This window comes from Microcebus murinus, chromosome 10 (assembly GCF_040939455.1).
Source record: "Microcebus murinus isolate Inina chromosome 10, M.murinus_Inina_mat1.0, whole genome shotgun sequence".
NCBI classification, from domain to species: Eukaryota; Metazoa; Chordata; class Mammalia; order Primates; family Cheirogaleidae; genus Microcebus; species Microcebus murinus.
In genome coordinates, this window is record NC_134113.1 from 53,688,369 (window position 1) to 53,714,682 (window position 26,314).

The 26,314-nt window shown below is 41.1% G+C and overlaps 1 protein-coding gene across 4 annotated transcripts in view; it reads left to right on the forward strand.

Annotated features, from left to right (window-relative positions):
- The first annotated feature begins 93 nt into the window (after positions 1-93).
- SPMIP11 (sperm microtubule inner protein 11) overlaps positions 94-26,314 on the forward strand; it is a 31,862-nt gene continuing 5,641 nt past the window's right edge. The window contains exons 1-2 of one of the 4 annotated variants that reach the window (XM_076007223.1): positions 94-292; positions 11,580-11,696. In XM_076007223.1, coding sequence (XP_075863338.1) covers positions 259-292; positions 11,580-11,696 — 151 coding nt within the window. In that variant the 5' untranslated portion in view covers positions 94-258. Of the gene's footprint in view, positions 293-5,593; positions 5,725-11,579; positions 11,697-26,314 lie in introns of those variants that run through there. The other 3 variants (XM_076007222.1, XM_012758757.3, XM_012758691.3) reach the window with 3 other exon arrangements.

Here is a 26,314-nt window from a genome sequence, read left to right on the forward strand (position 1 = left end):
ACACCCTGTAACAGCTAGTTTACGACCAGGAAGGACCTTGAGGCAATGACGCAGGCGCGTCACGTGACACCTTGGCGGGGAGTGGGGAGTAGACGTTTACTTTTAAAAATCACGTCCTTTCCCGCGAGAACTGGGCTGAGCGCGCTCTCAGCTAGGCAGCGAGTCCTCAGTTGTAGGGGGTTGAGGTATCGGGTCTGTCCACGCGCTGCTGGGCTGCGTCTCGGAGAATGTTGTTTGTGAAGGAGTCGGCGATGTAAAATGGGGCAGATGAAGACCTTGAAAGAGAAAACAGGTGGGACTATCAGAAACTGAAAAAAGAAAAAAAATTAAAGAAAGTGGCCGTATCCTATATCGAAATTTAAAGCAACTAGGAGCCTCTGACGTTGTTGATAGCAGGGTAAAGTACTACGACCCATTTGAAGAGTATGTAGTATGTCACTTCACAGTATGTAGCCAAAGCCATGGAAACATTCCTACGATTCGCCACAGTGATGCAACTTAAAGGAATAAAATGAAATTAATAGCATTAATTTAGAGCTTACATGTCCCAGGGGCAATACTGACTCTTAAATATAGTAATACTATTTCATTGAATCGGCACAACTCCAAGAGGTAATATTTTAATCCGTGTTTGCGAATGGGTGAACTAAAACTGTCACTTCAGTGTAAAATTTATAAATTTCAGTGTAAAATTTCCCTTCAGTGTAAAGTTTATAAATTTGTTCTTGTGGGGGGGCAGTGGTGCCCCCCCACAAGCACAATTTTTTTAATTCCTGCCCCAAAGTCTGATAGCTGATTGGTCCTGGACAAGATATTTAACGTGTCTGTGCCTCTTCTATAAAATGTAGATGATTATCTTACGTTTTAGTTTGTGAAAGGGAGTGAATGAGTTAAAAGCATTTGTAATTGGCCGGGCGCGGTGGCTCAAGCCTGTAATCCTAGCACTCTGGGAGGCCGAGGCAGGCGGATTGCTCGAGGTCAGGAGTTCAAAACCAGCCTGAGCAAGAGCGAGACCCCGTCTCTACTATAAATAGAAAGAAATTAATTGGCCAACTAATATATATAGAAAAGATTAGCCGGGCATGGTGGCGCATGCCTGTACTCCCAGCTACTCGAGAGGCTGAGGCAGGAGGATTGCTTGAGTTCAGGAGTTTGAGGTTGCTGTGAGCTAGGCTAACGCCACGGCACTCACTCTAGCCTGGGCAACAAAGCGAGACTCTAAAAAAAAAAAAAAAAGCATTTGTAATAGTACGTGGTACTTAGAAAATATCCAGTAGATCTTATTATCATAGTATTTGTTACTTTGTATTGAAATTGAGGGCAAGAACAAGGCCTTCATTTTTGTATCCCTAGCGCCCACCTAGTACAGCCCTGGCCCTAGTAAATAGTCAATAAATCTTTGTAAAATGCTCGAAACACCCTACAGTAGAGAAATTGGGGCTCAGAGAGATCAGGTAGCTTGTCCTACACTACAGTGCTAATCATGCTAATAGTGCAGGGTATTTTGGCTTGCTTTTTTTTGTTTGTTTTTGTTTTTTTGAGACAGAGTCTTACTCTGTTGTCCGGGCTAGAGTGCCATGATGTCAGCCTAGTTCACAGCATCCTCAAATTCCTGGGCTCAAGCAATCCTTCTGCCTCAGCCTCCCGAGTAGGGGGGACTACAGGATGCACCACCATACCTGGCTAATTTTTTCCATATATTTTTAGTTGGCCAATTAATTTCTGTCTATTTTTAGTAGAGACTGGGGTCTTACTCTTGCTCAGGCTGGTTTTGAACTCCTGACCTTGAGCAATCCGCCCTCCTCGGCCTAACAGTGCTAGGATTATAGGCCTGAGCCACCTAGCTGTGTGATCTTGAATGTCATCTCTGCATCCATTTAATAGAACACTACCTACATTATGTACTAGGTGTTCAAAACACACTTACTGTTGAAATAACATTAGGCTTCAGATACATTGCCCTTAAAGAACAATTGACAAAATCTTAAGCCAGAAGAATTTTCCTTTTTTTTTTCTTTCTTTTTTTTAAAAAAGACAGGGTCTCTCTCTGTCACCCAGGCTGGAGTACAGTGGCCCAATCATAGCTCACTATAACCTCAAAATCCTGGACTCAAGCAATCCTCCCACCTCAGCTGGGGCTATAGGTGCATGCCATGACACTTGCCTAATTTTTTTATTTTTTGTGGAGACAGGGTCACACTATGTTGCCCAGGCAGGGCTCAAACTTCTGGACTCAAACTATCCTCACACCTCAGCCTCCCAAAGTGCTAGGATTATAGGTGTGAGCCACCACACCCAATACTTTTTTTTGAGACAGAGTCTCACTTTGTTGCCTAGGCTAGAGTGAGTGCCATGGCGTTAGCCTAGCTCACAGCAGCCTCAAACTCCTGGGCTCAAGCAATCCTACTGCCTCAGCCTCCCAGAGTGCTAGGATTACAGGTGTGAGCTACCACGCCCAGCCCTGCATAATAGTTTTTGAATAGTGGAAGAATGTTCCAGTTTTTTGTGTTATTGATAATGTAATGGTTACAGACATGGTACGCTTTTCAACTTTATCTGAATTATTAACATCTTTATCATTTTCTTACGTTAAGACAATCAACAAAATGAATAAATGAAACATTGTAATATTTGCCAATTTCTGTGTTGTAAACTCTGCCACCATGGCTGATTTCAAGATACCAATATGACATCACTGATAATCAAATTAGAAAGAGATGCACACACCATCATATAGTATTTTCTCCAGACAGATATGATGGATGGGGACTTCAGTTTCCAGTCTGACAGATAAAGAATTTGGAAGTCATCACTCCCATCCTCACAACAAGAAAAAAACTAAACAAATTGAAACTGAACAACCCTTTTCAGACCCATCAGAGAATTGAGATCATGGAGCAAACCTCTACCCCCAAAACTAGAGAGACAGATGGACTTAGAACAGGTGGGACAGAAACTTGGAGTAAAAACTGCTATTGGAACCAGCAGCTGACAGGAATACTCATAGGGCAATTAACTAGTTCCTGGAGACTGAACATAGACTAGCTTGAGAGATTTTAAAAACTTCTGTAGGCCTAGCATTAAGGGGTCCCCAACATTTTTGTGAGTATTACCTCCAGCAGCCCCATTGAATTCTGTGAAAACTGGGAAAAAAATCCCCTCATGCTTCCAGCAGGGAGAGAGAAAAAGTAGTCATTTTGAAATACACCCAGGGGTAACAAAGGCCTGTTCTTAAGTGAAACTATTTAACAGAGTCTAACCAATGTGGGAAAAGGGAAGTACCCCACTGCAGCCTCCACTAGTCTTCCTGTTTTAAATAAGGGGGGGAAAAGGACAAGACCCTTGTGAAGGTCACAGCCCAGAGACATAAGCTCAATAAAATGTAGAGACCTAATAACAGAATTACAGAATGTGCCCCCAATCTCACCACTATATTAGCAGAGTTCCTGTATAATAACGGGATTACAAATGAAAAAACTGCATGGCTCAGACCCTGTTTAAGAAAGTCTTGCAGCCAGTGCGGTGGCTCACGCCTGTAATCCTAGCAATTTGAGAGGCTGAGGTGGGAGGATTGCTTCAGCTCAGGAGTTCAAGACCATCCTGAGCAAGAGCAAAACCCCATTTCTGCTAAAAATAGAAAAATAAACTAGGTGTTATGGCTCACACCTGTAGTCCCAGATACTCGGGAAGCTGAGGCAGGAGGATCACTTGAGGCCAGGAGTTTGAGGTTGCACTCAGCTATGATGATGTCACCACCACACTCTACCTGAGGCAACAGAGACTGTCTCCAAAAAAGTCTTGGCTACAGTGAGCTATGTTAGCACCACTGCACTCCAGCCTAGGTGGCAGAGCAAAACTGTCTCGTTAACTAAATAGATAGATAGAAAGATATACACATACATACATGAAAGAAAGACTAAGGAAACTCAAAGATAGAAAGGATGACAAAAACAAGGATAGCTAGAGGAAATTTTAGCCTCTGATACCTACAGTTGTAGAAAAAGTAAACACAGCCTAAGTCCTAGCCATATAAACACAAAACCTGGCTTTTACCCAATACATCATGTCCAACTTTTGACAGAAAAGTGACAAGGCATGGTACATGGTAAAAAATACAATCTAAAGAGACAAAGCAAGTATAAGAACCAGACTCACATATGGCAAAAATTTTGGAATTATCAGACTGAGAATTTTAAGTAATTATGATTAATATGTTAAGGACTCTTAATGGAAAAAGTGGACAACATTCAAGGACAAACAGTAATGCAAGCAGAGAGATGAAAATTCTAAGAAAGAATCAAAAAAAAAAAAAAAAGAATCAAAAAGAGATGCCAGAAATCAAAAACACTGTAACAGAAATGAAGAATGCCTTTGGTAGACTCCTAAGTAGACTGGACATGACTAAGGAAAGAATCAGTGAGCTTGAAAATATGCCAATAGGCTGGGCGAGGTGGTTCACACCTATAATCCTAGCACTCTGGGAGGATTGCTCAAGGTCAGGAGTTCAAGACCAGCCTGAGCAAGAGTGAGACCCTGTCTGTACTAAAAATAGAAAGAAATTAGCTGGACAACTAAAAATATGTAGAAAAAAATAGCTGGGCATGGTGGTGCATACCTATAGTCCCAGCTACTTGGGAGCCTGAGGCAGAAGGATCGCTTGAGCCCAGGAGTTTGAGGTTGCTATGAGCCAGGCTGATGCCATGGCACTCTAGCCAGGGCAACAGAGTGAGACTCTGTCTCAAAAAAAAAAAAAAAAACACAAGAAAATATTATGTCAATAGAAATTTCCCAAATTGATAAGAAAAAATAAGGTAGAATATTCAGTTACAATGAAATTAAATAAACTCATGAGCATAGATAATAGTAAAATGTAGTAAAGTAATTAGAAAGAGATGAGTTTTTAGTATTTACTACCTTTATTTTTAATATGACTTAATTAAAATTTTAATTTAATTTTTAATACTGGCTTAACAACTAGCTCACAAAATTAATGAAAATTTAACAAGTTCTCCAAAGTCTGTATGGATTGGCACTCCACTGCTGAAATAACTTAAAGACTCATTAGAAGTATCCCTTTTTTTGTTGTTGGTTATTTGTTTTTTGTTTTTAGAGACAGGATCTCACTCTCTGTCCCAGGCTAGAGTGCAGTGGCATGATTATAGCTCACTGCAATCTTGAACTCCTAGGGTGAAGCCGTCCTCATGCCTCCACCTCCCACAGTGCTGGGACTACAGGCATGAGCCACCACTTTACAGATTTAAACACTGTTTGTTAAGGTTCCATTATGTATTGAATACTAGGCTAAGGAAAAAAATTAAAAACTGAGACTTAATCTGTTCTAAGTCAGATACCTACTATATGGCAAAACTAAGATTTAAGCCCAGGTCAGTGCTCTTTCTACTCACTGCCTTCTGAAGCTTATAATATAAGACTGGATCAAGAAAAGGGATACTGACAATTGTTGCCTGTGTTTTCCTAAAGTAATTTAGCCCACTCAAGCTCCACTGTGAACCCATAAATCCTATGCTTCACTAGACAAAGGCAGTGTCAGTCATGGTAACTCTTCAGGATATTGCCATGGTTACTGAACACAGAATCCAGTCTTTCAGCCTCTACATTCCAGAAGAGATCGGGGAGGAGCTAAGATGGCCTTCTTCGACTTATATCTATTGGGATATCAAAATTCCTTTCAGAGCAAAAAAAGGGACACAAGCGAAGAAACAAGTAAGGGGACTATTGAGTAGAGGGTTAGAAGGGCTACTTCTTTTCCCAGCCACTTCCTAGCCATTTGTTTTGTGAAGGAAATTAAGTGTTGGTAGGTGCTGAAGCAAAAGTTGTATTGGGGTGGAGGAAGAGATGACTGGGAAAGAATAAAAGCACAAAGTTAAGATCTTATGTAGGCCTCCATTGGACACTCTCTCCTCTTTGTAATTCTATCAAAGAAGTTCTATTTTCCTATCCAGCTTCCTGATAAGATTTGTACAAAGGGTCCCCAGTGAACCTAGATACACCTTAATAGCCTAATACTAACCCTCTTCTGCCCCACCCCAGCTGGGTCCCAGCATTATGCCATGAGGCTATTCTTGTCTTCAGTTAAAGAGGAGCTCTTCTCCACTTTCTTTCAGAAGAACATATCCTTCAGGAAACCCAAAAATTTCATTTGTTCCAAGCCAAGAGTAAGTCTCCTTTGGCTGCTACAATCCTACCTGCCCCTACTAGATGGGATTCCCTTACCATGAAGAAACTGAGCACCCAGCCTGGGGTTTTTCTACCCAGTCAGCTACTTAAACACTGGTGAACAAGACTTGATACCAATCCAGAGAGGCCTAGGTCTCAATTCTTTGTAGGCTAGGCAGAGAGGAAGACTGCACTTGCTAGAGAGGATTTCCACTTGCTAATTTCTAATTAAATGCTTTATAGTCCAGAGTCCTCTATGCTGTGGTCTCCAACCCCAGGCTGTGGCCCAGTACCTGTCTGTGGCCTGTTAGAAACTGGGCTACACATCACTGCCTGAGCTCTGCCTCTCTCTTCCCGTGTCTCCCACTCCCATCTGTGGAAAAATTGTCTTCCATGACACTGGTCCCTGGTACCAAAAAGGTTGGGGACCACTACTCTATGGTATGATAGATAGGGAAGTGTCCTAATGTCATCTGCTTATACGGGTTTTCTCATTCTGGTGGCAGAGCATCAGAGGCAGGAGGCTTGGTCAAACTGGTGGTCTAGAATTTAAAGTTAGAAGACTGGACATCGAATTTGCTACTTCTGCTTCCTACTTATTTCCCCTCACCCTTAATTTTATACCCTACAGTTACCCTGTCAAGATATAGACAGAGGATTTCACTTGCTAACTGCTAATTAATCCATAGTTTTGTTGGCTCTGGCACTTAAAAATAAATAACTATTTATTTATTTGAGACAGAGTCTCGCTTTGTTGCCCAGGCTAGAGTGAGTGTCATGTTGTCAGCTTTGCTCACAGTAACCTCAAACTCCTGAGCTCAAGCGATCCTCTGCCTCAGCCTCCCAAGTGGCTGGGACTACAGGCATGTACGGCCACCATGCCCGGCTAATTTTTTCTATATATATTAGTTGGCCAATTAATTTCTTTCTATTTATAGTAGAGATGGGGTCTCACTCTTGCTCAGGCTGGTTTCGAACTCCTGGCCTCGAGCAATCCGCCTGCCTCGGCCTCCCAGAGTGCTAGGATTACAGGCGTGAGCCACCACACCTGACCATAAATAACTATTTATTATACATTGTGTGCCAAGCACCATACTAAGCACTCCGCATACTTAATTTCATTTAATCCTCTAACATCCCTGTGAGGTACGTATTACTATATTCCCTCTTTACCACTAAGAGGCTCAAAAAGGCTATTTCTTTACCCAAAGTCACAGCAATAGAGTCAGAATTTGATTCCAAATTGTCCAACATCTCTGCCTATACTCTTTTTTTTTTTTTTTTTTTTTTTTTTTTAGACAGAGTCTCACTTTGTGCCTAGGCTAGAGTGAGTGCCATGGTGTCAGCCTAGCTCACAGCAACCTCAAACTCCTGGGCTCAAGCGATCCTCTGCCTCAGCCTCCCAAGTAGCTGGGACTACAGGCATGCACCACCATGCCCGGCTAATTTTTTCTATATATATTAGTTGGCCAATTAATTTCTTTCTATTTTTAGTAGAGATGGGGTCTCACTCTTGCTCAGGCTGGTTTCGAACTCCTGGCCTTGAGCAATCCGCCCGCCTCAGCCTCCCAGAGTGCTAGGATTACAGGCGTGAGCCACCGTGCCCGGCCGCTGCCTATACTCTTAAACACCTTGTTATTTATGGGGACAAATGCTCTTCCTGTGAGCAGGCCACCATACAAATGATTGATAGTCAGCCTTTCTAGGAGAATCTATTAACCCGCAAACTCTGAGTTCAAATATCAGGTGGGCTTTCATATAGAATTATTCACTGTCCCCCAAAAAGTAGTTCTCACGATTGCCAGGAGCCCACCATTCACTGGAGCTAAACGGTAACTTTGCTAGTGGCCAGAATTCTTAACTTGAAAACTCTTATATGGAGTCAAAACCTTGCAACCTGTTCACATAGACCCTGGGCAACTCCCTAAGAAATATATAACATTCTACAACTTTAGAATAGTGTTCTTCAAGGGAAAGAGTAACTGGATGGGTTCTTTCTGATCTCTTCCCCACCCCCACCCCATCACTCTCATTATAGAATCATAATTAAGTAGTCTAACTACTATATGCAGATAACAAAACAATAGTTTGATTTGTTTCCTGTGCTTAAAATTCAAACTTTCCTGAAGTTATTGGTGAAAACTCAATGCTAGGAGTTCATCCAACCAATTCTTACTCATCCAAGAAAATGGGAATTTTACTTCTAGGACAAGAATTTAATGAAGTTACCATTTGACATGGCAACCAGTTACCACTGATCCCATTCTTGTGGGAGACATCTTGAACTAAATGTGACCCATCTGACCCTGGGATGTGGCTCTCCTAATTAACACCCATAACTCCTAACTACCAACTACAGAGCCCTGATATAAACCTACCACAAGGCATCAAGCTAGTAAGTTTGGAACAATTAATAAGTACTATAGGATGAAAGTTCAATGTAAAATCACAGTAAAATAGACTTATTATAGACTTATAGACTACTAGTTGATCTTATTATAGACTTATAGACTACTAGTTGATCCCTTATAGACTATTAGTTGATCAATTAATTTTTTAAAAAAGATTAAACGTCAAGAAAAGACATATATCATACATTTTATTTTCATTTAATATAGTAGTCCCCCTTTATCTGCATAACTTTCCAAAATTTCAGATACTTCTGCGCAACTATGGTCAAAAAATATTAAATGAGGCCAGGTGTGGTGTTTCATGCCTATAATCCCAGCACTTTGGGAAGTAGAAGCAGGAGGATGGCTTGAGGCTAGGAGCTCAAGACCCGCCTGGGCAACATAGTGAGACCCTGTCTTTACAAAAAGACAAAAATATTAGCTGAGCATGGTGGCACATGCCTGTAGTCCCAGCTACTGGGGAGGCTGAGAAGGGAGAATCGCTCAATCATCGGAGTTCAAGACTGCGATGAACTGTGATCCCACCAATATACTCAGCCTGGGTAACAGAGCAAGACCCTGTCTCTGGAAAAAAAATATTGAATGGAAAATTCCAAAAGTCAACAATTCCTAAGTTTTAAATTGCATGCCATTCTGAGTAGAGTGATGAAATCTCTCCCACTTGGGAAGTGAATCATCTCTTTGTCCAGCATATCCACCCACTATGCATAGGAAAAAACATAGTAGGGTTTGGTTCTAAACGCAGTTTTAAGGATACACTAGGGGTCTTGTAAGGCATCCCCTTGGATAAGGGGTAGGGGGAACTATTATATGCATAAATGTAGATTCATTCACTTTTTTCCTTATATAGTGCCAAAGAAATTCCTTTTTTAAAAACGTATCTATTGGTGAGCATCTTGCCCTTTTCCCCCTCAATTCATCATCTGCAATTTCGAGTTTGGTTTATTTAAAGTGGAATTACATTTGTAAAGCTATCTGACTTTTAAAATATTTTTATAATTTCTCCCAAGTCTTTTATAGTTATCTTCCTCATGTCTAATATACCAGATATATTTAAAAGTCATCTTTTTAATTATTTTCTAAAATAATATTACATAAAGAATATGGATAGGCTGGGTGCAGTGGCGCACACCTGTAATCTTAGCATTCTGGGAGTCCAAGGCAGGAGGATTGCTTGAAGTCAGGAGTTTGAGACCAGCCTGGGTAAGAGTGAGACCCTGTCTCTACTAAAAATAGGAAAAAAAAAAATTAGCTAGGTGTCGTGGTGTGCACCTGTAGTCCCAGCTAGTCGGGAGGCTGAGGCAGGAGGATTGCTTGAGCCCAGGAGTTTGAGGTTGCCGTGGCTAGGCTAACACCACAGCACTCTACTCAGGGCACCAATCCCCTTCCCTTTGACTGTGGGTAGAACCTCTGAACAAGGTGAGATAGCACTCTATGATTGTTAATTTATATGGAAAAAAGGAGATTACTTAGTGGCCTAAATCTAATCACACAAACTTTATTTTATTTATTTATTTATTTATTGTTTTGAGACAGAGTCTTGCTCTGTTGCCTGGGCTAGAGTGAGATGATGTCAGCCTAGCTCACAGCAACCTCAAACTCCTGGGCTTAAGCAATCCTGCCTCTACCTCTAAAGTAGCTAGGACTACAGGCATGCATCACCATGCCTGGCTAATTTTTTCTATATATATTTTTAGTTGCCCAGCTAATTTCTTTCTATTTTTAGTAGAGACAGGGTCTCACTCTTGCTCAGGCTGGTCTTGAACTCCTGAGCTCAAACAATCCACCTGCCTTAGCTTCCCAGAGTCCTAGGATTACAAGTGTGAGCCACCTCACCCAGCCCAATCACATAAACTTTTAAAAGCAGAGAGTTTTCTCCAAATAGCAGCAGAAGAGGGATTCAGAGATAGGAGGCATGAGTATGATTTGATACATCACTGCTGGCTTTGAAGATGGAAAGGGCCACAAGGCAAGGAATACAGGTGGCCTTTAGGAGCTGAAAGTGACCCCTTACTGACAGCCAGCAAGGCCTCAGTCCTATAACCACAAGGAACTTAAATACTGCCAAAAAGCTGAATGCCACTAGAAGTGGATTCTTCTCTACAGTCTCCAGATAAGACCCCAGCCCAGCCAAGACCTTGACTTCAGTCTTGTGATACTCCAGAGAACCCAGTCAAGCCTATCCAGAGTCTGACCTACAAAACTGTGAGATTATAAATGTATTCAGCCAATAAATTTGTAATAATTTATGATATGGCAATAGAAAACTAATATATTAAATCAGTAGTCTTGTGGTCTTAAAATTATGTTTTAAAACATTCACTGCAAAGCCAAATAATGTCACTATAACTTTTCCTTTCCTTTTCCCTATCCCTAAAGACTTTTTATTTATCCCTCGAGTTGAGAATTGCCACTGTTTTCATTCGCTTGCTTCAAAATGTACTTCTTGTTACTTCTTTCCCCAGTATTTCAACAGCTCTGGCAAAGGCACAGCAATATGTTCTTCCAGTCACTCAAAACACAGCAAATAATCTGTCAGTTCCATTCGTTCCCAAACTGTCTCTCTCCTACTCTAGTCTAGACTGATCACTCTCAAAGCCTGTTGCATAGCTGTTGTCCTGAGACTTGCTTTTGCCTCTCTCCAAGGTTGTATTCCCTGTTTTCTGGATCCCATGTTTTCTTTCTTGATTTACTCCCTCCCTTTCCTAGAATATATCCACAAGTAGCTTTCTAAGAATGTGTAGGAGGTATATTTATGAATCTAGAATGGCTTTCTTTATTCTACCCTCACATTTGCCTGACAATTTTCTAGATACGGAATTCTAGGTTGAAAATCATTTTCTCAGAACTTTGAAGGTATGTTTTCATTATCTTCTAGTTTCTAATTACATTCCTTTCTATGTGACTAATTCCTTCCTTCCATCCTTTCTTTTTTTTTTTTTTTTTTTTTTTTGGTGTGTGTGTGTTTTGTTTGTTTGTTTTTTGAGACAGGATCTCACTCTGTTGCCCATGCTGTGGGCAGTGGTGTCATCATAGCTCACTGCAACTTCAAACTGCTGGGTTCAGGTGATCCTCCTGTCTCAGCCTCCCGAGTAGCCAAGACTACAGGTAGGCACCATGACAGCCGGCTAATTTTTTCTGTATTTATTAACAGTAGAGACCCAGTCTCACTCCTGCTCAGGCTGGTCTCAAACTCCTGGCCTCAAGTGATCCTCCCACCTCGGCCTCCCAGACTGTTAGGATTACAAGTGTGAGCCTGGTCCTAATTTCTTTATTCCTTTCTGGAAGCTTTTAATTTTCTTTTTATTCCCTAGTACTAAAATCTCATAATGATGAAATTTACTATAGGTCTTTTTTTATTCATTATGATGGATACGTCATGAGCTCTTTCATTCTGAAAATTCATATATCTCATTTCTGAGAAATTTTCTTTTATTTTTTTAAATTTATTCTCTATTTCCTCTTTTCTCTTTTTCAAGCTACCATTTGTCAGCTATAAAACCTCCTGAATTGATCTAATTTATAAAATTTTCTCTATATTTTCTATTTATTTATTTATTTATTTTTTTTTTTTTTGAGACAGAGTCTCGCTTTGTTGCCCAGGCTAGAGTGAGTGCCGTGGCGTCAGCCTAGCTCACAGCAACCTCAAACTCCTGGGCTCGAGCGATCCTGCTGCCTCAGCCTCCCAAGTAGCTGGGACTACAGGCATGCGCCACCATGCCCGGCTAATTTTTATATATATATATCAGTTGGCCAATTAATTTCTTTCTATTTATAGTAGAGACGGGGTCTCGCTCTTGCTCAGGCTGGTTTTGAACTCCTGACCTTGAGCAATCCGCCCGCCTCGGCCTCCCAAGAGCTAGGATTACAGGCGTGAGCCACTGCGCCCGGCCTCTATTTATTTATTTACATATGTTTTTTGAGACAGAGTCTCACTCTATTGCCTGGGCTCGAGTGCCATGGCATCAGCCTAGCTCACAGCAACCTCAAACTCCTGGGCTCAGGTGATACTTCTGCTTCAGCCTCCTAAGTAGCTGGAACTACAGGCATGGGCCACCATGCCCGGCTAATTTTTTCTATATATTTTTAGTTGTCCAGCTAATTTCTGTCTAGTTTTAGTAGATACGGTGTCTCACTCTTGCTCAGGCTGGTCTCAAACTCCTGACCTGGAGCGATCCACCCGCCTCAGCCTCCCAGAGTGCTAGGATTACAGGCGTGAGCCACCGCGCCCAGCCAAAATTATTATTTATTCTTTGGGAGGCTTTCTCAATTTTATCTTCCAACTTTCTGTGTTAATTATCTATTCCTATGTAACAAATTACCCTAAAACATAGAGGTTATAACAATAAACATTTATTACCTCACAGTTTCTGTGAGTCAAGAATCCAGGAGCAGCTTAGCTAGATCATTCTGGCTCAGAATGTGGTTGCAGACAGGTTTATCATCAGGGGCTGCAGCCAAATAATGACTAGAAATGGGTAGGACTCTTGGAAAATAGGAGGGTCTATTTCCAAGATGGCTGAAGGCCTCAGTTCTTCTGTGGATGTTGACAAGACACCCTAGCTTCTCCCCACATGGGCTTCTTCATAAGGTGCTTCTTGAGTGCTCTTATATGGTAGCTAATTTTCCTCCACCACTGCCGCTATCTCATGGCCTGCTAGGTGATTAGACCACAATCTTCAATGAGTAAACATATTCCTCAGTTCTGTGGTGTTCTTGGTCACACATTATGAAGTTTCTGAAGGGCAGCGGAGATTACTGCCAGGCACAACATGACCTCTGTGCAGACAAGTAAACTGTAGAAATTCATTACTGCTCTACCAAGACAGCCCCATAAGAGTGGTTAAGCTGGACAATGAAGTGTTGAATTGAAATCTGCACAGCATTTTACAAGTTCAGACCTGGATGGGGTAAACTTCAATGCATTTCCTTTCTCTTGCCTCAGTATTACTGGATTGAAGAATTGCTGCCTCTTATTGGGAGGTTCATTTCATTTATCATTACTTCCAACTTCATACTCAAAGCACTGAGAATTTCAAGTGGACTATATTGAAACAGAATTCAGTTTCTTTGCGTCATTTCTATATTCAATTTTTTTAAATTCTTCCATAACCCTATTGAGTGTTTTTTAACTAAATTAGCTTGAATGAACCACCCAGCTCTTGTAGAAGTCACATATAAGAACATGAGATTTCTTACTACATATTATTCAATCAATGCAACTTTAAACAAGCTTATAGAGAAACCTAAGAAGTATGGAGTTCCCACAATAATATGAGTATGTGAAGCAACTTACGACAGATACTACTCTTGTGGAGAAAGGTATCCATGTTCTTGATTGGCCTTTTGATGACAGTGCACTACCATCCAACCAGATTGTTGATGACTGGTTAAGTCTTGTAAAAATCAAGTTTTTTGGAAGAACCCAATTGTTATATTTGCTGTTCATTGTGTTGTGGGCCTTGGGAGAGCTCTAGTGCTTGTTGCTCTTGCATTAATTGAAGGTAGAATGAAATACAAGAATGCAGTACAATTCGTAAGACAAAAGCAGCATGGAGCTTTTAACACCAAGCAATTTTTGTATTAAGTATTTGGAGAAGTATCATGTGGTTGTGCTTCAGATAACTCCAGATAAACAACTGTTACATTCAATAAAACTGGGGTGCCTGACGATATTGCCATGGAAGTAAAGCTTGAGACAGGACCTAATTTGTCATATATATTAGCCAACGTGTTAGCTTGGTGATAAGTCTAACGAAGCTTTCATAGGAGTGTTGTAAAGCAGTTTTACCAGGCCCCATGCTTGACAGAATTGGGTTATAATCAACAATGTTTGGGTTATAATCAACCTTTTTGGACACTTAGCGGGAGATTCTTGCTGTTCAGCATGTAAAATGTGCACTTACCATTGGATTTCTTTCCTGAAATCATGCAGTATTGAGTTATGTCTTGTTTAAATCTATTCCAATGTCAGAAGGTTATCAATATATAAGAAATTTAGAAAGATTAGGTGCCAGAATACCCAGCACAATATTGTATATTTTTAATATCATACAGAACTAAATACCCAGGAACTGTGAACACTTTAGACTTTATGTAGTCATTTCAGACTTTGAAAGTAAGGCCTATATGGTTGTCTGCTCACTTGTTTACATCTCCCATATTCATACCGGTATACATCAAGTTTGCTTAACCATTGATTTTTTTTCTTTTTTGGATTTTTACAAAGTCTTACAGTGATTATGTAATGTCTTTCTATAAATCTCATTTTGTGCTGTTACAAAAAACCTGCATTTTGAAAATCTACATTGTACAGAAGCATGTCTTTAATGTCTTCAGACAAAAAAGCCTGATAATGAATTTAATGTTTTCACTTTGAGTGCAACTTAAAAGGGGTGCCTGAAAAAAGAATAAGAGGAGGCTGTTAAATATTTTTAGCAAAATGTCACCTTTGTCTTGTGCGGAACACGTAGAAATATGCTCTTCAACTTAGTAATTTTTTTCTTTTTTCTTTTGAGACAGAGTCTCACTCTGTTGCCCAGGCTAGAGTGAGTGCCATGGCATCAGCCAAGCTCACAGCAACCTCAATCTCCTGGGCTCAAGCAATCCTACTGCCTCAGCCTCCTGAGTAGCTGGGACTACAAGCATGCACCACTATGCACGGCTAATTTTTTGTATATATATTTTTTTATTTTATTTTATTTTTTTGAGACAGAGTCTCACTCTGTTGCCCAGGCTAGAGTGAGTGCCGTGGCATCAGCCTAGCTCACAGCAACCTCAAACTCCTGGCTCAAGCAATCCTACTGCCTCAGCCTCCCGAGTAGCTGGGACTACAGGCATTCGCCACCATGCCTGGCTAATTTTTTTTTTTTTTATATATTAGTTGGCCAATTAATTTCTTTCTATTTATAGTAGAGACGGGGTCTCGCTGTTGCTCAGGCTGGTTTCGAACTCCTGACCTCGAGCAATCCGCCCGCCTCGGCCTCCCAGAGAGCTAGGATTACAGGCGTGAGCCACCGCGCCCGGCCTGTATATATATTTTTAGTTGGTCAATTAATTTCTTTCTATTTTCAGTAGAGACGAGGTCTCACTCTTGGCTTAGGCTGGTTTCCAACTCCTGACCTTGAGCAATCCGCCCATCTCGGCCTCCCAGAGTGCTAGGATTACAGGCATGAGCCACCGCGCCTGGCCTGATTTAGTAAATTTTTTTTAAAGTAGAGATGCTTTGTTAATTGTACCTAAAACAATTTTTAATCACAAAATTTCTGAAATTCTTGTAATCTTTTCTATACTTATCAAAAGTTGTTTACCAACTAATTTTTATTTGAAGTGTGATTTTTTTTCTTCTTTTCCTAACTTCCCTTACCAAAAAAAAAAAAAGTTCGTTTCTACTAATGAATTGATCAGACATTTAATACTTTATCTACCTTTTGAGCTGTGTAACTTAATATTTGGGTACTTGATAGTTTGTTTTATTATGTAATTGATAAAATGGTAATATGTATTAATGTTAGTTCAACCATATATTTATACTCTCTGGGAATGTGTGGTTATAGTTCTATGGAAGAAATAATTTGTCATTGTTCTCCAGCTTGTAAAAACTTAGTATGAGAACTTAAACATCTAAATAAATAATGAAATACAAAAAAAAAAAAAAAACCCACAATGAGATACCATGTTACCTCAGTCAGAATGACATTATTAAAAAGTCAAGGCCCAGTACGGTGGCTCACGCCTGTAATCCTAGCACTCTGGGAGGCCGAGGTGGGTGGATCACTCAAGGTCAGGAGTTGGAAACCAGCCTGAGCAAGAGTCAGACCCCGTCTCTACTAAAAATAGAAAGAAATTAATTGGCCAGTTAAAAATATATAGAAAAAAATTAGCTGGGCATGGTGGCGCATGCCTGTAGTCCCAGCCACTTGGGAGGCTGAGACAGAAAGATCACTTGAGCCCAGGAGTTTGAGGTTGCTGTGAGCTAGGCTGACACCATGACACTCTATCCCCGGCAACATAGTGAGACTCTGTCTCAGAAAAAAGAAAGTAAAAAAAAAAAAAATAGATGTTTGTGGGGATGTGGTGAAAAGGGAATGCTTATTATATATATTTAGGTGGGAATGTAAATTAGTACAACTTCTGTGGAAAACAGTATGGAGACTTCTCAAAGAACTAAAAGTAGACCTATCATTCGATCCAGCACTACCATTATTGGGTATCTACCCAAAGGAAAAGAAATCATTATATCAAAAAGACACTGGCATTCCTATGTTTATCACAGCACCGTTCACAATTGCAAAGATACAGAATCAACCTAAGAGCCCATCAACAAAAGAGTGGACAAAGAAAATGTGATATATATACACCATGGAATACTACCCAGCCATAAAAAAGAATAAAATAATGCCTTTCACAACAACTTAGATGAAACTGGAGGCTGTTACACTAAGTGAAATAATGCAGAAATGGAAAACCAAATACTGCATGCTTTCACTTATAAGTGAGAGCTAAGCTATGGGTATGAAGAAGAATACAGAGTATTACAATGGATACTGGAGACTCAGAAAGGGAGGGGAGTAATAAATAAAAAAAAAAAATAAAAAAAAAGAAAGGGAGGGGAGTAAAGAAAGAAAAACTACTTATTGGGTACAATGTACACTATTCAGGTGATGGGTGCACTAAAAACCCAGATATCACCACTATACAATTTATCCATCTAACCAAAAACCAGTTGTACCCCTAAATCTATTGAAATAAAAATTCAAAAAGATTAACATTTTAATTTAAAAACAAAAAAACTTAAATGACCTTGTCCTGGACCAAGTTGGAAACTCCTGAATATTTGCCCAATCCAATATGTTAGTTAGGACGCAGGAGAGGGGTAAATATCATATCCTTTTATAGATATAATTTAGACATTTAAAATTTCTTGTGATGAAATACCATTCAGAGATAATAGTACCTGGCAAAAATGACAAACTATCCTAAAATTTAGATGGAAATGCAAGGGACCCAGAATAGCCAAAACAATCTTGAACAAAGTTGGAGGACTCATACTTTCTAATTACAAATCTTCTACAAAGCTACAGTAATCAAGACAGGGTTGTACTGGCATAAGGATTGGCATATAGATTAGTGGAATAGAATTGAGAGTCCAGAAATAAACTCTTAAATTAATGGGCAGTTGCTTTTCAATGAGAGTGCCAAGACAATTCAATGAGGAGAGAATCTTTTCAAAAACTAGTTGCCAGAGGTTGGGCATGGTGGCCACACCTGTAGTCCTAGCACTTGGGGAGGCCAAGGCAGGAGGATCACTTGAAACCAGGAGTTTGAGACCAACCTGGGCAACATAGCAAAACCCTGTCCCTAAAATAATAGAAAAATCTGCTGCGGTGGTGGCATGTGCCTGTACTCCCAGCTACTTAGGAGGCTGAGGCAAGGATCACTTGAGCCCATGAGTAGGAGGTTGCAGACGCTATGATGAAACCACTGCACTCTAACCTATGCAACAGAGCAAGACATTGTCTCAAAAAAAAAACAACTGGAAAAACTGAATATTCACATGTAAAAGAATGAAATTGGACCTCTATTTCATGCTATATATAAAAATTAATAACTCAAAATGGACCATAAACATAAATGTAAAACTAAAACTTTTAGACAAAAACATAGGGATATGCTGGGAAAACTGGATAACTAGATGCAGAAGAATAAAACTAGACCTCTATGCCAGGCGCGGTGGCACACGCCAGTAATCCTAGCACTCTGGGAAGCTGAGGCCAGTGGATCGCTCAAGGTCAGGAGTTGGAAACCAGCCTGAGCAAGAGCGAGACCCCGTCTCTACTAAAAGTAGAAAGAAATTAATTGGCCAACTAAAAATATAGAAAAAATTAGCTGGGCATGGTGGTGCATGCCTGTAGTCCCAGGTACTTGGGAGACTGAGGCAGGAGGATCACTTGAGCCCAGGAGTTTGAGGTTGCTGTGAGCTAGGCTGACGCCATGGCACTCTAGCCGGGGCAACAAAGTGAGACTGTCAAAAAAAAAAAAAAAAAGAACTAGACCTCTATCTCTCACTATACACAAAAATCAAATAAAAATGGATTAAAGACTTGAATCTAGGACCTGAAACTATGAGACTACTAGAAGAAAACATTGGGGAAATACACAAGGGCATTGATCTGGGCAAAGTTTTTTTCATATAAGACTTCAAATGCATGGGCAATCAAAGCAAAAATACACACTTGGGATTACATCAAGCTAAAAAGCTTCTACCCAGCAAAGGAAACATCTACAAAGTGAAGAGACAACCCACAGAATGGGAGAAAATATTAGCAAACTATCCATCTAACAAGGGATTAATAACCAGAACACATAGGGCCTCAAACAACTCAATAGCAAAAAAAAAAGATTAAAAAATGAGCAAAAGATCTGAACAGACATTTCTCAAAAGGAAATATATAAATAGCCAACAGGTACATTAAAAAAAAACTCAACATCACTAATCAGAGAAATGCAAATCAAACCAAAATGCAGTATCATTTCACCCCAGTTAAAATGCCTGTGTCCAAAAAACAGGCAGTAACAAATGGTGGCAAGGATGTGGAGAAAGGGGAACCCTTGTACTCTGTTGGTGGGAGTATAAATTAGTACAGCCATTACGAATTAGAGTATAGAGGTTCCTCAAAAAATAAAAATAGAACTACCATATGATCCAGCAATTCCACTATTGGGTATATAAAAGAAAGGAAATCAGTATATCAAAGAAATATCTACACTCCTATGTTTATTGCAGCACTATTCACAATAACCAAAATATGGAATCAAACTACCTTCCCATCAATTGATGAATGGATAAAGTAGTACATAAATATGGTATATATACACAACGGAATATTATTACGCCTTAACAAAGAATGAAATCTTGTCATCTACAGCAACATGGAGACCATTTTGTTAGTAAAATAATCCAGGCACAGAAAGACAAATATTGCATGTTCTCATTCATATGCAGGAGCTAAAAATGTGGATCTCATGAAAATAGAGAATAAACTGGTGTAGCCTGGGCATTCTTGATACCTTGTTTCTACAAAAAAAAAAAAAAAAAGCCTGTACCATGTTTCCCCGAAAATAAGACCTACCCATAAAATAAGCCCTAGCAGGATTTCTAAGCATTTGCACAATATAAGCCCTGCCCCCAAAATAAGACCTAGTGATGAACGTGGCTACACGGCGTATCTCCATAGCCCATGCATTTCGTCACAGCGGTAAAGAAGATGAGCAGCCCTTCTCATCTGCCCCATTGTAACAGCTACTATCCCAGAGGTGACCGGAAAGGTGCGGGCAGCCACACCAACAAGGTTGGCTCCCCCGTCAGGTCCCAGCCATCCTGTGCGTGCTGCAAGCTGAGGCTTTGAGGGGAAAATAACACATCCCCTGACAATAAGCCCTAGGGAGTCTTCTTGAGGAAAAATAAATATAAGACCCTGTCTTATTTTCGGGGAAACACGGTAGTTGCAGCTCCTTGGGAGGCTAAGGCAGGAGGATCACTTGAGCCCAGGAGATTGAGGTTGAAGTGAGCTATGATGATGCCACTGTTACAGTTTTGCCCTTGAACTGTTTCCAGATTTTGAAATCTGCTCTGATGAAGATGAAGCTCTAGCCTTAGTTTACATACGACTAGCTCCTTCTCATTCGTCAGGGTATTGCTCCAACATTTCCTTCTTGAATACTCCATCTAAAGTGGGCCTCTCACAGTTACTCTCCATCATGGCATCTTCAAACTCAGTTGCCTATAAGGGCCACCTCCCACTTTGATCAGACTGTTTTCTTTTTTTTTGCGACAGAGTCTCGCTTTGTTGCCCTGGCTAGAGTGAGTGCCATGGCGTCAGCCTAGCTCACAGCAACCTCAAACTCCTGGACTCAAGTGATCCTCCTGCCTCAGCCTCCCAAGTAGCTGGGACTACAGGCATGCGCCACCATGCCTGGCCAATTTTTTTTCTATATATATTAGTTGGCCAATTAATTTCTTTCTATTTATAGTAGAGATCAGGTCTCGCTCATGCTCAGGCTGGTTTTGAACTCCTGACCTCGAGCAATCTGCCCACCTCGGCCTCCCAGAGAGCTAGGATTACAGGCGTGAGCCACTGTGCCCAGCCTGATCAGACTGTTTTCATTGCATCCCAGCCAGAAACCTGAAACTCATTTCCCACTTGTGACAAACCTTCTTAATTATGCAGACCCTAGTATATCTGTCACTCTGCTCATTATCCATGACCTTGTAACAAAAACAGAAGCATAGAACAGTATTTTTCTTTCTTTTCTTCTTTTTTTTTTTTAAGACAGGGTCTCGTTATATTGCCCAGGCTGTAGTACAGTGGCTATTCACAGGCATGATCATAGCGTACCATAGCCTTGAACTCCTGAGCTCAAGTAATCCTCCTAACTCAGCCTCCCAGCAGCTGGGACTACAGGCATTCACCACCGCACCTGGCTTGAACAGTATTTCTAATGCCATTACCCTTTTCATAAGACATTCAGGCAACTCGGCTACCTTCTGCCAAGTTTGGCTTCTACCATATCATTCAGTCTTCCTCTTGAAAATTCCATTCAATAGTATCATAATTAAGGTCTATTTCTAGTATTTCCTTGAAGCCATTTGAACTATCCCAGAGTTGAAGTCTGGGCCCATATGGCCCATATGGCCAAGCTCTGGGGCACATATGTTGACCTCTGGGGACTCATTATAAGGCCCTGAAAAGTGTTGAGTTCCAGAGAAAAAAGACAAAGGTGAGTGTACTTGGCCTTCCTCTGGGATGTTTTGTCTTCCTAGAGTGGTTAGTATCATAACTATAGATTTCAAGTGGGCACTCAGGGCTGCCTGACAGCCCTATTACATTCCCCTAGTGAGTCTCCCACTCCTCAAGGAAGCATTTCACATCTCTCTCCTTGAATCTCTAAAACCCTTCTCCCACTCTGACTTTGAACTAATTTCCTTGCTCCTTATTTCACTGAGAAAATAGAAGCAATCAGAAGAGACTTTCCTTCATCACATCTAATATGCCACTCCATCTGTGCCTTCCCTACAGTACAAATGAATGAACTGACTTCGTTTGTGTACTGAACCTCATTTCTTTTCACCTACTCAAAGACTTTTTCCAAAAATTATCACCTTCTCCTTCACTATTTTCCTCTTCCCAGATCATTTCAATCCATATACAAATGTGCTACAACCTCTTCTTGTTTTCTTTTGAGACAGAGTCTTGTTCTGTATCCCTGGGTAGAGTGCTGTGGCATCATCATAGCTCACAGCGACCTCAAACTCCTGGGCTCAAGTGATCCTCCTGCCTCAGCCTCCCAAGTAGCTGGGACTACAAGCACACATCACCACGCCTGGCTAATGTTTTCTATTTTTAGTAGAAACAGGGTCTTGTTCTTGCTCAGGCTGGTCTCAGGCTCCTGACCTCAAGCAAGCCTCCCATCTCGGCCTCCCAGAGTGCTAGGATTACAGATGTGAGCCACCATGCCCAGCCTCTTTCTTCCATCTTAAAGTCTCATATTTCCTATTTTACTGCCCCCATAGAGCAAAATTCCTCAAAAGAGTTGTCTCTTCTTGCTGTCTCTAGTTCTTTTGCCATTCTCTCTTGAGCCACACCAACCATGCTCTTGTCACCACCATCCACTAAAACTGCTTATATCCAGTCACCAATGACTTATATATTGCTGAATTAAACAGTAAACTCTTAGTTCTCATTTAACATATGGACAGAAAAGTGCCACAGAGCTCAGATGTACTGAACTCTGGTGCTGGTGAGGTTGCTTGAAATATATGGTCAGCTGGGAGGAGTTTGAGCCTGTGGACCACCAGAATGGGTACATGGTTCATACCCTTCTATTACTTCAGAACTGGTTTGGGAAATTCACAAGGTGGGCAGGGAGATTTTGGATAAAATATAGCATTCTCTTTGTCTCCTAGCAAGCCCACATCCACCTTGCTTACCCCAGTCTTCTCATCCCAGTTTCTATGTCCACCAATTCAAGGAACCAACAGTTCCTGACTCTTTACTCACCCTTAGTTTTGCAAGCTAGACAATCTTGAAGGACTCTCATTTGTAATCCACCCCTGTCTCCAGAATGATTCCTGGTCCCAGTTTCTTTCTGGTTGATTTCACCTTGTTAATAGATTCACTCAAGTGTCTTGACTTTTTTTTGTCCACCTGCTGTAGACCTTCACCTTTTCTCCATGCTCAAATCAGCCACATTCTTGTCTGGCCCCTCAGCTAGGCCTTTAACAGCAACTATAAAAATGAACCTATTAATATTCACACTTTCCATTCTTGATGCTCTTACTTTCATGGTATTTTTAAGTCACTCATAAATTTTCTTTGAAGAAGGATAAGGTTTTTTTTTTTTCTTCTAGTAGGCGTGAGTGTATTAACATTCAACTCAAAAGGACTCACTCAAGCTTTCCTTATTAGAGTCATAGTGAAAACTCACAGAGGTGAGTCAACGCATGTATTCAAACATTCTGCCAGTCCCTGCCGCCTTCCTTTCTTTTCCTCCTGTTAAAGAACCAAAATAGAAAAACCAAAGAGGAAAATGGGTCTGGAGTCCATCCTTGACTTCAGAAACTCAGTTTTATCAGGTACCCAAAGTTATTCAGATTCAGTGACTTAGAGGGCTAACTCATTAAGCAAATTCACAGTGCCTCAGTTTCCTCACCTGTAAACAAAGACAATAATATCTGCCTTATAGATATGTTGTGGAGATTAAGTGAAATAATGAATGCAATGCATCTAAGACCTAGCACATAAAACTGTACAACAGATGGTGGAGGAAAAATTATAAACCATATGTAAGTTAACAGTTTATATATGAAAAATATGCCTTTCTGGTGACTAGAATATCTTTGTCCACTACTCAAGACATATTTGCCAGGATAGGATACCTGTAAAGCAATAATTTTAACCATAAGCTTCCTTGAAAATCTTCCAAACACTGTGAAATCAAGAAAGAGAAAAATAAACAAACAGAGAAAAAAGATTCCTTAAGGTGTAAACAATGCTGGCTGGCTTCAAAGAATATTTCATCTAGGCCTGGTCAACTGTAGCTGGCAGCAGAACACCCCGTGACCTGAACTCTCGTGTCCACCAGGCAGGAGATTCCTGTCCCTCCCAGACTCACCCTTCCTGATTCTAATACTTGTTGCTCCTACAGGTGTAGCCCGGCTTCCAGGGTTTGCTCACCTTATGCCCTGGTGTCTTGAGTGCCTAAACTTTCTCTTCTGTCCTGCCCAGGGGAGCACCATCTGTATCTGTCATTTCCTTTGCTAAATCTGTTTAGCACCTGTTTTAAACCCTGTTCTCCTATCCACTATTGACTGGACACTCCTAGAAGGAATTTATCTTGATTTCAGATAAATTCTCTCTAATCTGGCCCTTTTCTGATACAACTCCCTTGCCTTATTATATGAAACCTTAGGTCAGGCTAGCTCTCACCATAACACAAGTCCATGCACTCGGGATATTGTCCACTGATAGGAGTCTCAGAGGCAAATCAGTGGGGGTGGGTAGTAGGGAGAGATTATGCTTGTTCTTCTCTTGAGACAATTGAAACGAATGACCTCTATCTGCCACACTCTCCAGCGACTAGCTACAGACACCCTGACCTCCAAGCTGGGCACAGCCAAAGGGCTTCATTCCAGCTTCCTCCACAGTTGCCCTTATCATTCCTCTTCCCAGAGGAATTCACTAACAATTCCTCAGATTTGACCTCTCTTCCAATTCCAAGCGAGTTACTTCAAAGAAAAGCTAAACCTTGAGTCTTTGATAAAACCTGAACACATCTCACTTATGTTCTCATTTTCTGGGTCTTGTCAGAGGACACAAAATGTGGCTTTCCCAAACCTGGCTGGAATGTCCTCTGCTCAATCCCCTAGGTCTCCTGGCCTCTGAGTTGCCTCTTTGGTGAACCATCTGTTAGGAGACAGCTGGAGATGCCCTTCTTAGACTCCAGCAGAGGGCACTGTAGTTCTGGCGTTTCAAGCAGGAGTATGAATGGTACAATTCAGCCAAGAATGAGCTGGCCAGATCCTCTAAGCCCCTTCACCTTTCCAAACGGCTAGACCTACTGAAGTTGTAGAAATGTATCTTGGAAACAACCCATACTGCTTGTAACTGCAACAGACCACCATCTCCTATCCACATGAAACTAAAGGGGAAAGGCACTCATGCGCCTCATAGCTACACTCTGCCAAAGCCTAGGGAGTGGGCCCACCTCCAAGGTGGGTGACTATATCTGTACTGCAGCAGACAGGTCACTTCGTCCACTGGGCTCAGCCTTTCTACACTGTTCTTCCCCACGGGGACTGGTCCAATCCACTGGTAGAGTTGCCCATCAAGTTCCTCTCCTCTCTGCTTCCCAAATGCTGACCGTATGGAAATGATATTACCCATTTCAGTAGTGCTCAGGGAGGCAGTGCTCTGCCTTTGGATCAAGGCAAGGATGTAATGTCACCCACCCAATTCAAGGCTGCTCCAGGTGAGCAGACACCCTTAATAGGACCCCCGTTGAGCTATAAACAGGGGAGCCCATCATGGTACTGCTTCTATCAGTCCATGTTTTCCCTTAGTCCTTGGTGTTTCCTGGAAGCCCTGTAGGTTGTCTCAGGGGGCAGTTTAGTATGGTGGTTACGAACATGGTCTCTGGAGCCAAACCGCTTGGGTTAACTTTTATCTCTGCTACATGCTACTTATGTGACCTTGGGAAAGTTACTAAACGTTTCTATGCTTCTCTTTCTCCTTTGTTTCAACCTTATATAGTAATGCCAAGCACATTCACTAACTATTTTTATTATTATCTTCAGAAAGTCCACATTCTCCACTTTACATTAGCAGCTTGCAACCAGCCCTAAGTCCTGCTGTTGTCTCATGCTCCATCTACTTCCCGTATATTCAGAATCCTGAACAAGTGTACCACTTTAAGGAAGATATTTTTGGACAGAGTGCCAAAAGAACTACCCCTATATGGGAAATGTGCCCTGAGCACTGATCCCGTTCCCTGGGCTTGTGCTTCTGTCCACTTCCTTCCAAAGCACTGATAATTTCTTCATATCAGGGAAGACAATAAATACAAGATAGCCTTGCAAACACACTTCAGCCAGTTTCAATACATCCTAATGTTCCAGCCAACTTCAAGGAATTAATGCCTAACATTTGATATACCTCCTAGACAGGAGTCATTTTTTACATACAACACTATAACCTTTTCTCTCAAGCTTACCTTGTATGTATTTCTAGTCAGGGTGGTATTACTCTGCCTGCAGCAACACTACCTCCTAGACAGCTGCAAGTAATGTGTGCTTGATATTATCACCACTGTGTTCAAAGCATCTGGAACAAAATACTCTAATCTAGAAGTTAGATGTCTTGGAGCCACCAAGGTAGACTCTCTCTAAAAATTCTTTAGCCTGAAAGCATTATGGCCAATCAGACCCAGTTCCAACAAACAGAGCCAATGGTCAAAGGGGTGGATAACTAAGATTCTGTGACCACCTCTGGGTCACAGGGAATCCCACGATACTAAGAAATCTGCATCATTAATTTGTACAGGTGGAAGATCCACCCAAATACTTTTATACCACCCAAGATGTCCTTCATTGTCCATTCAAAATATCAAATGCTGTTTTACAGCAACCTTCAATTTATGGCCTAGTTCTAGAAGCTATCGGGGTACTT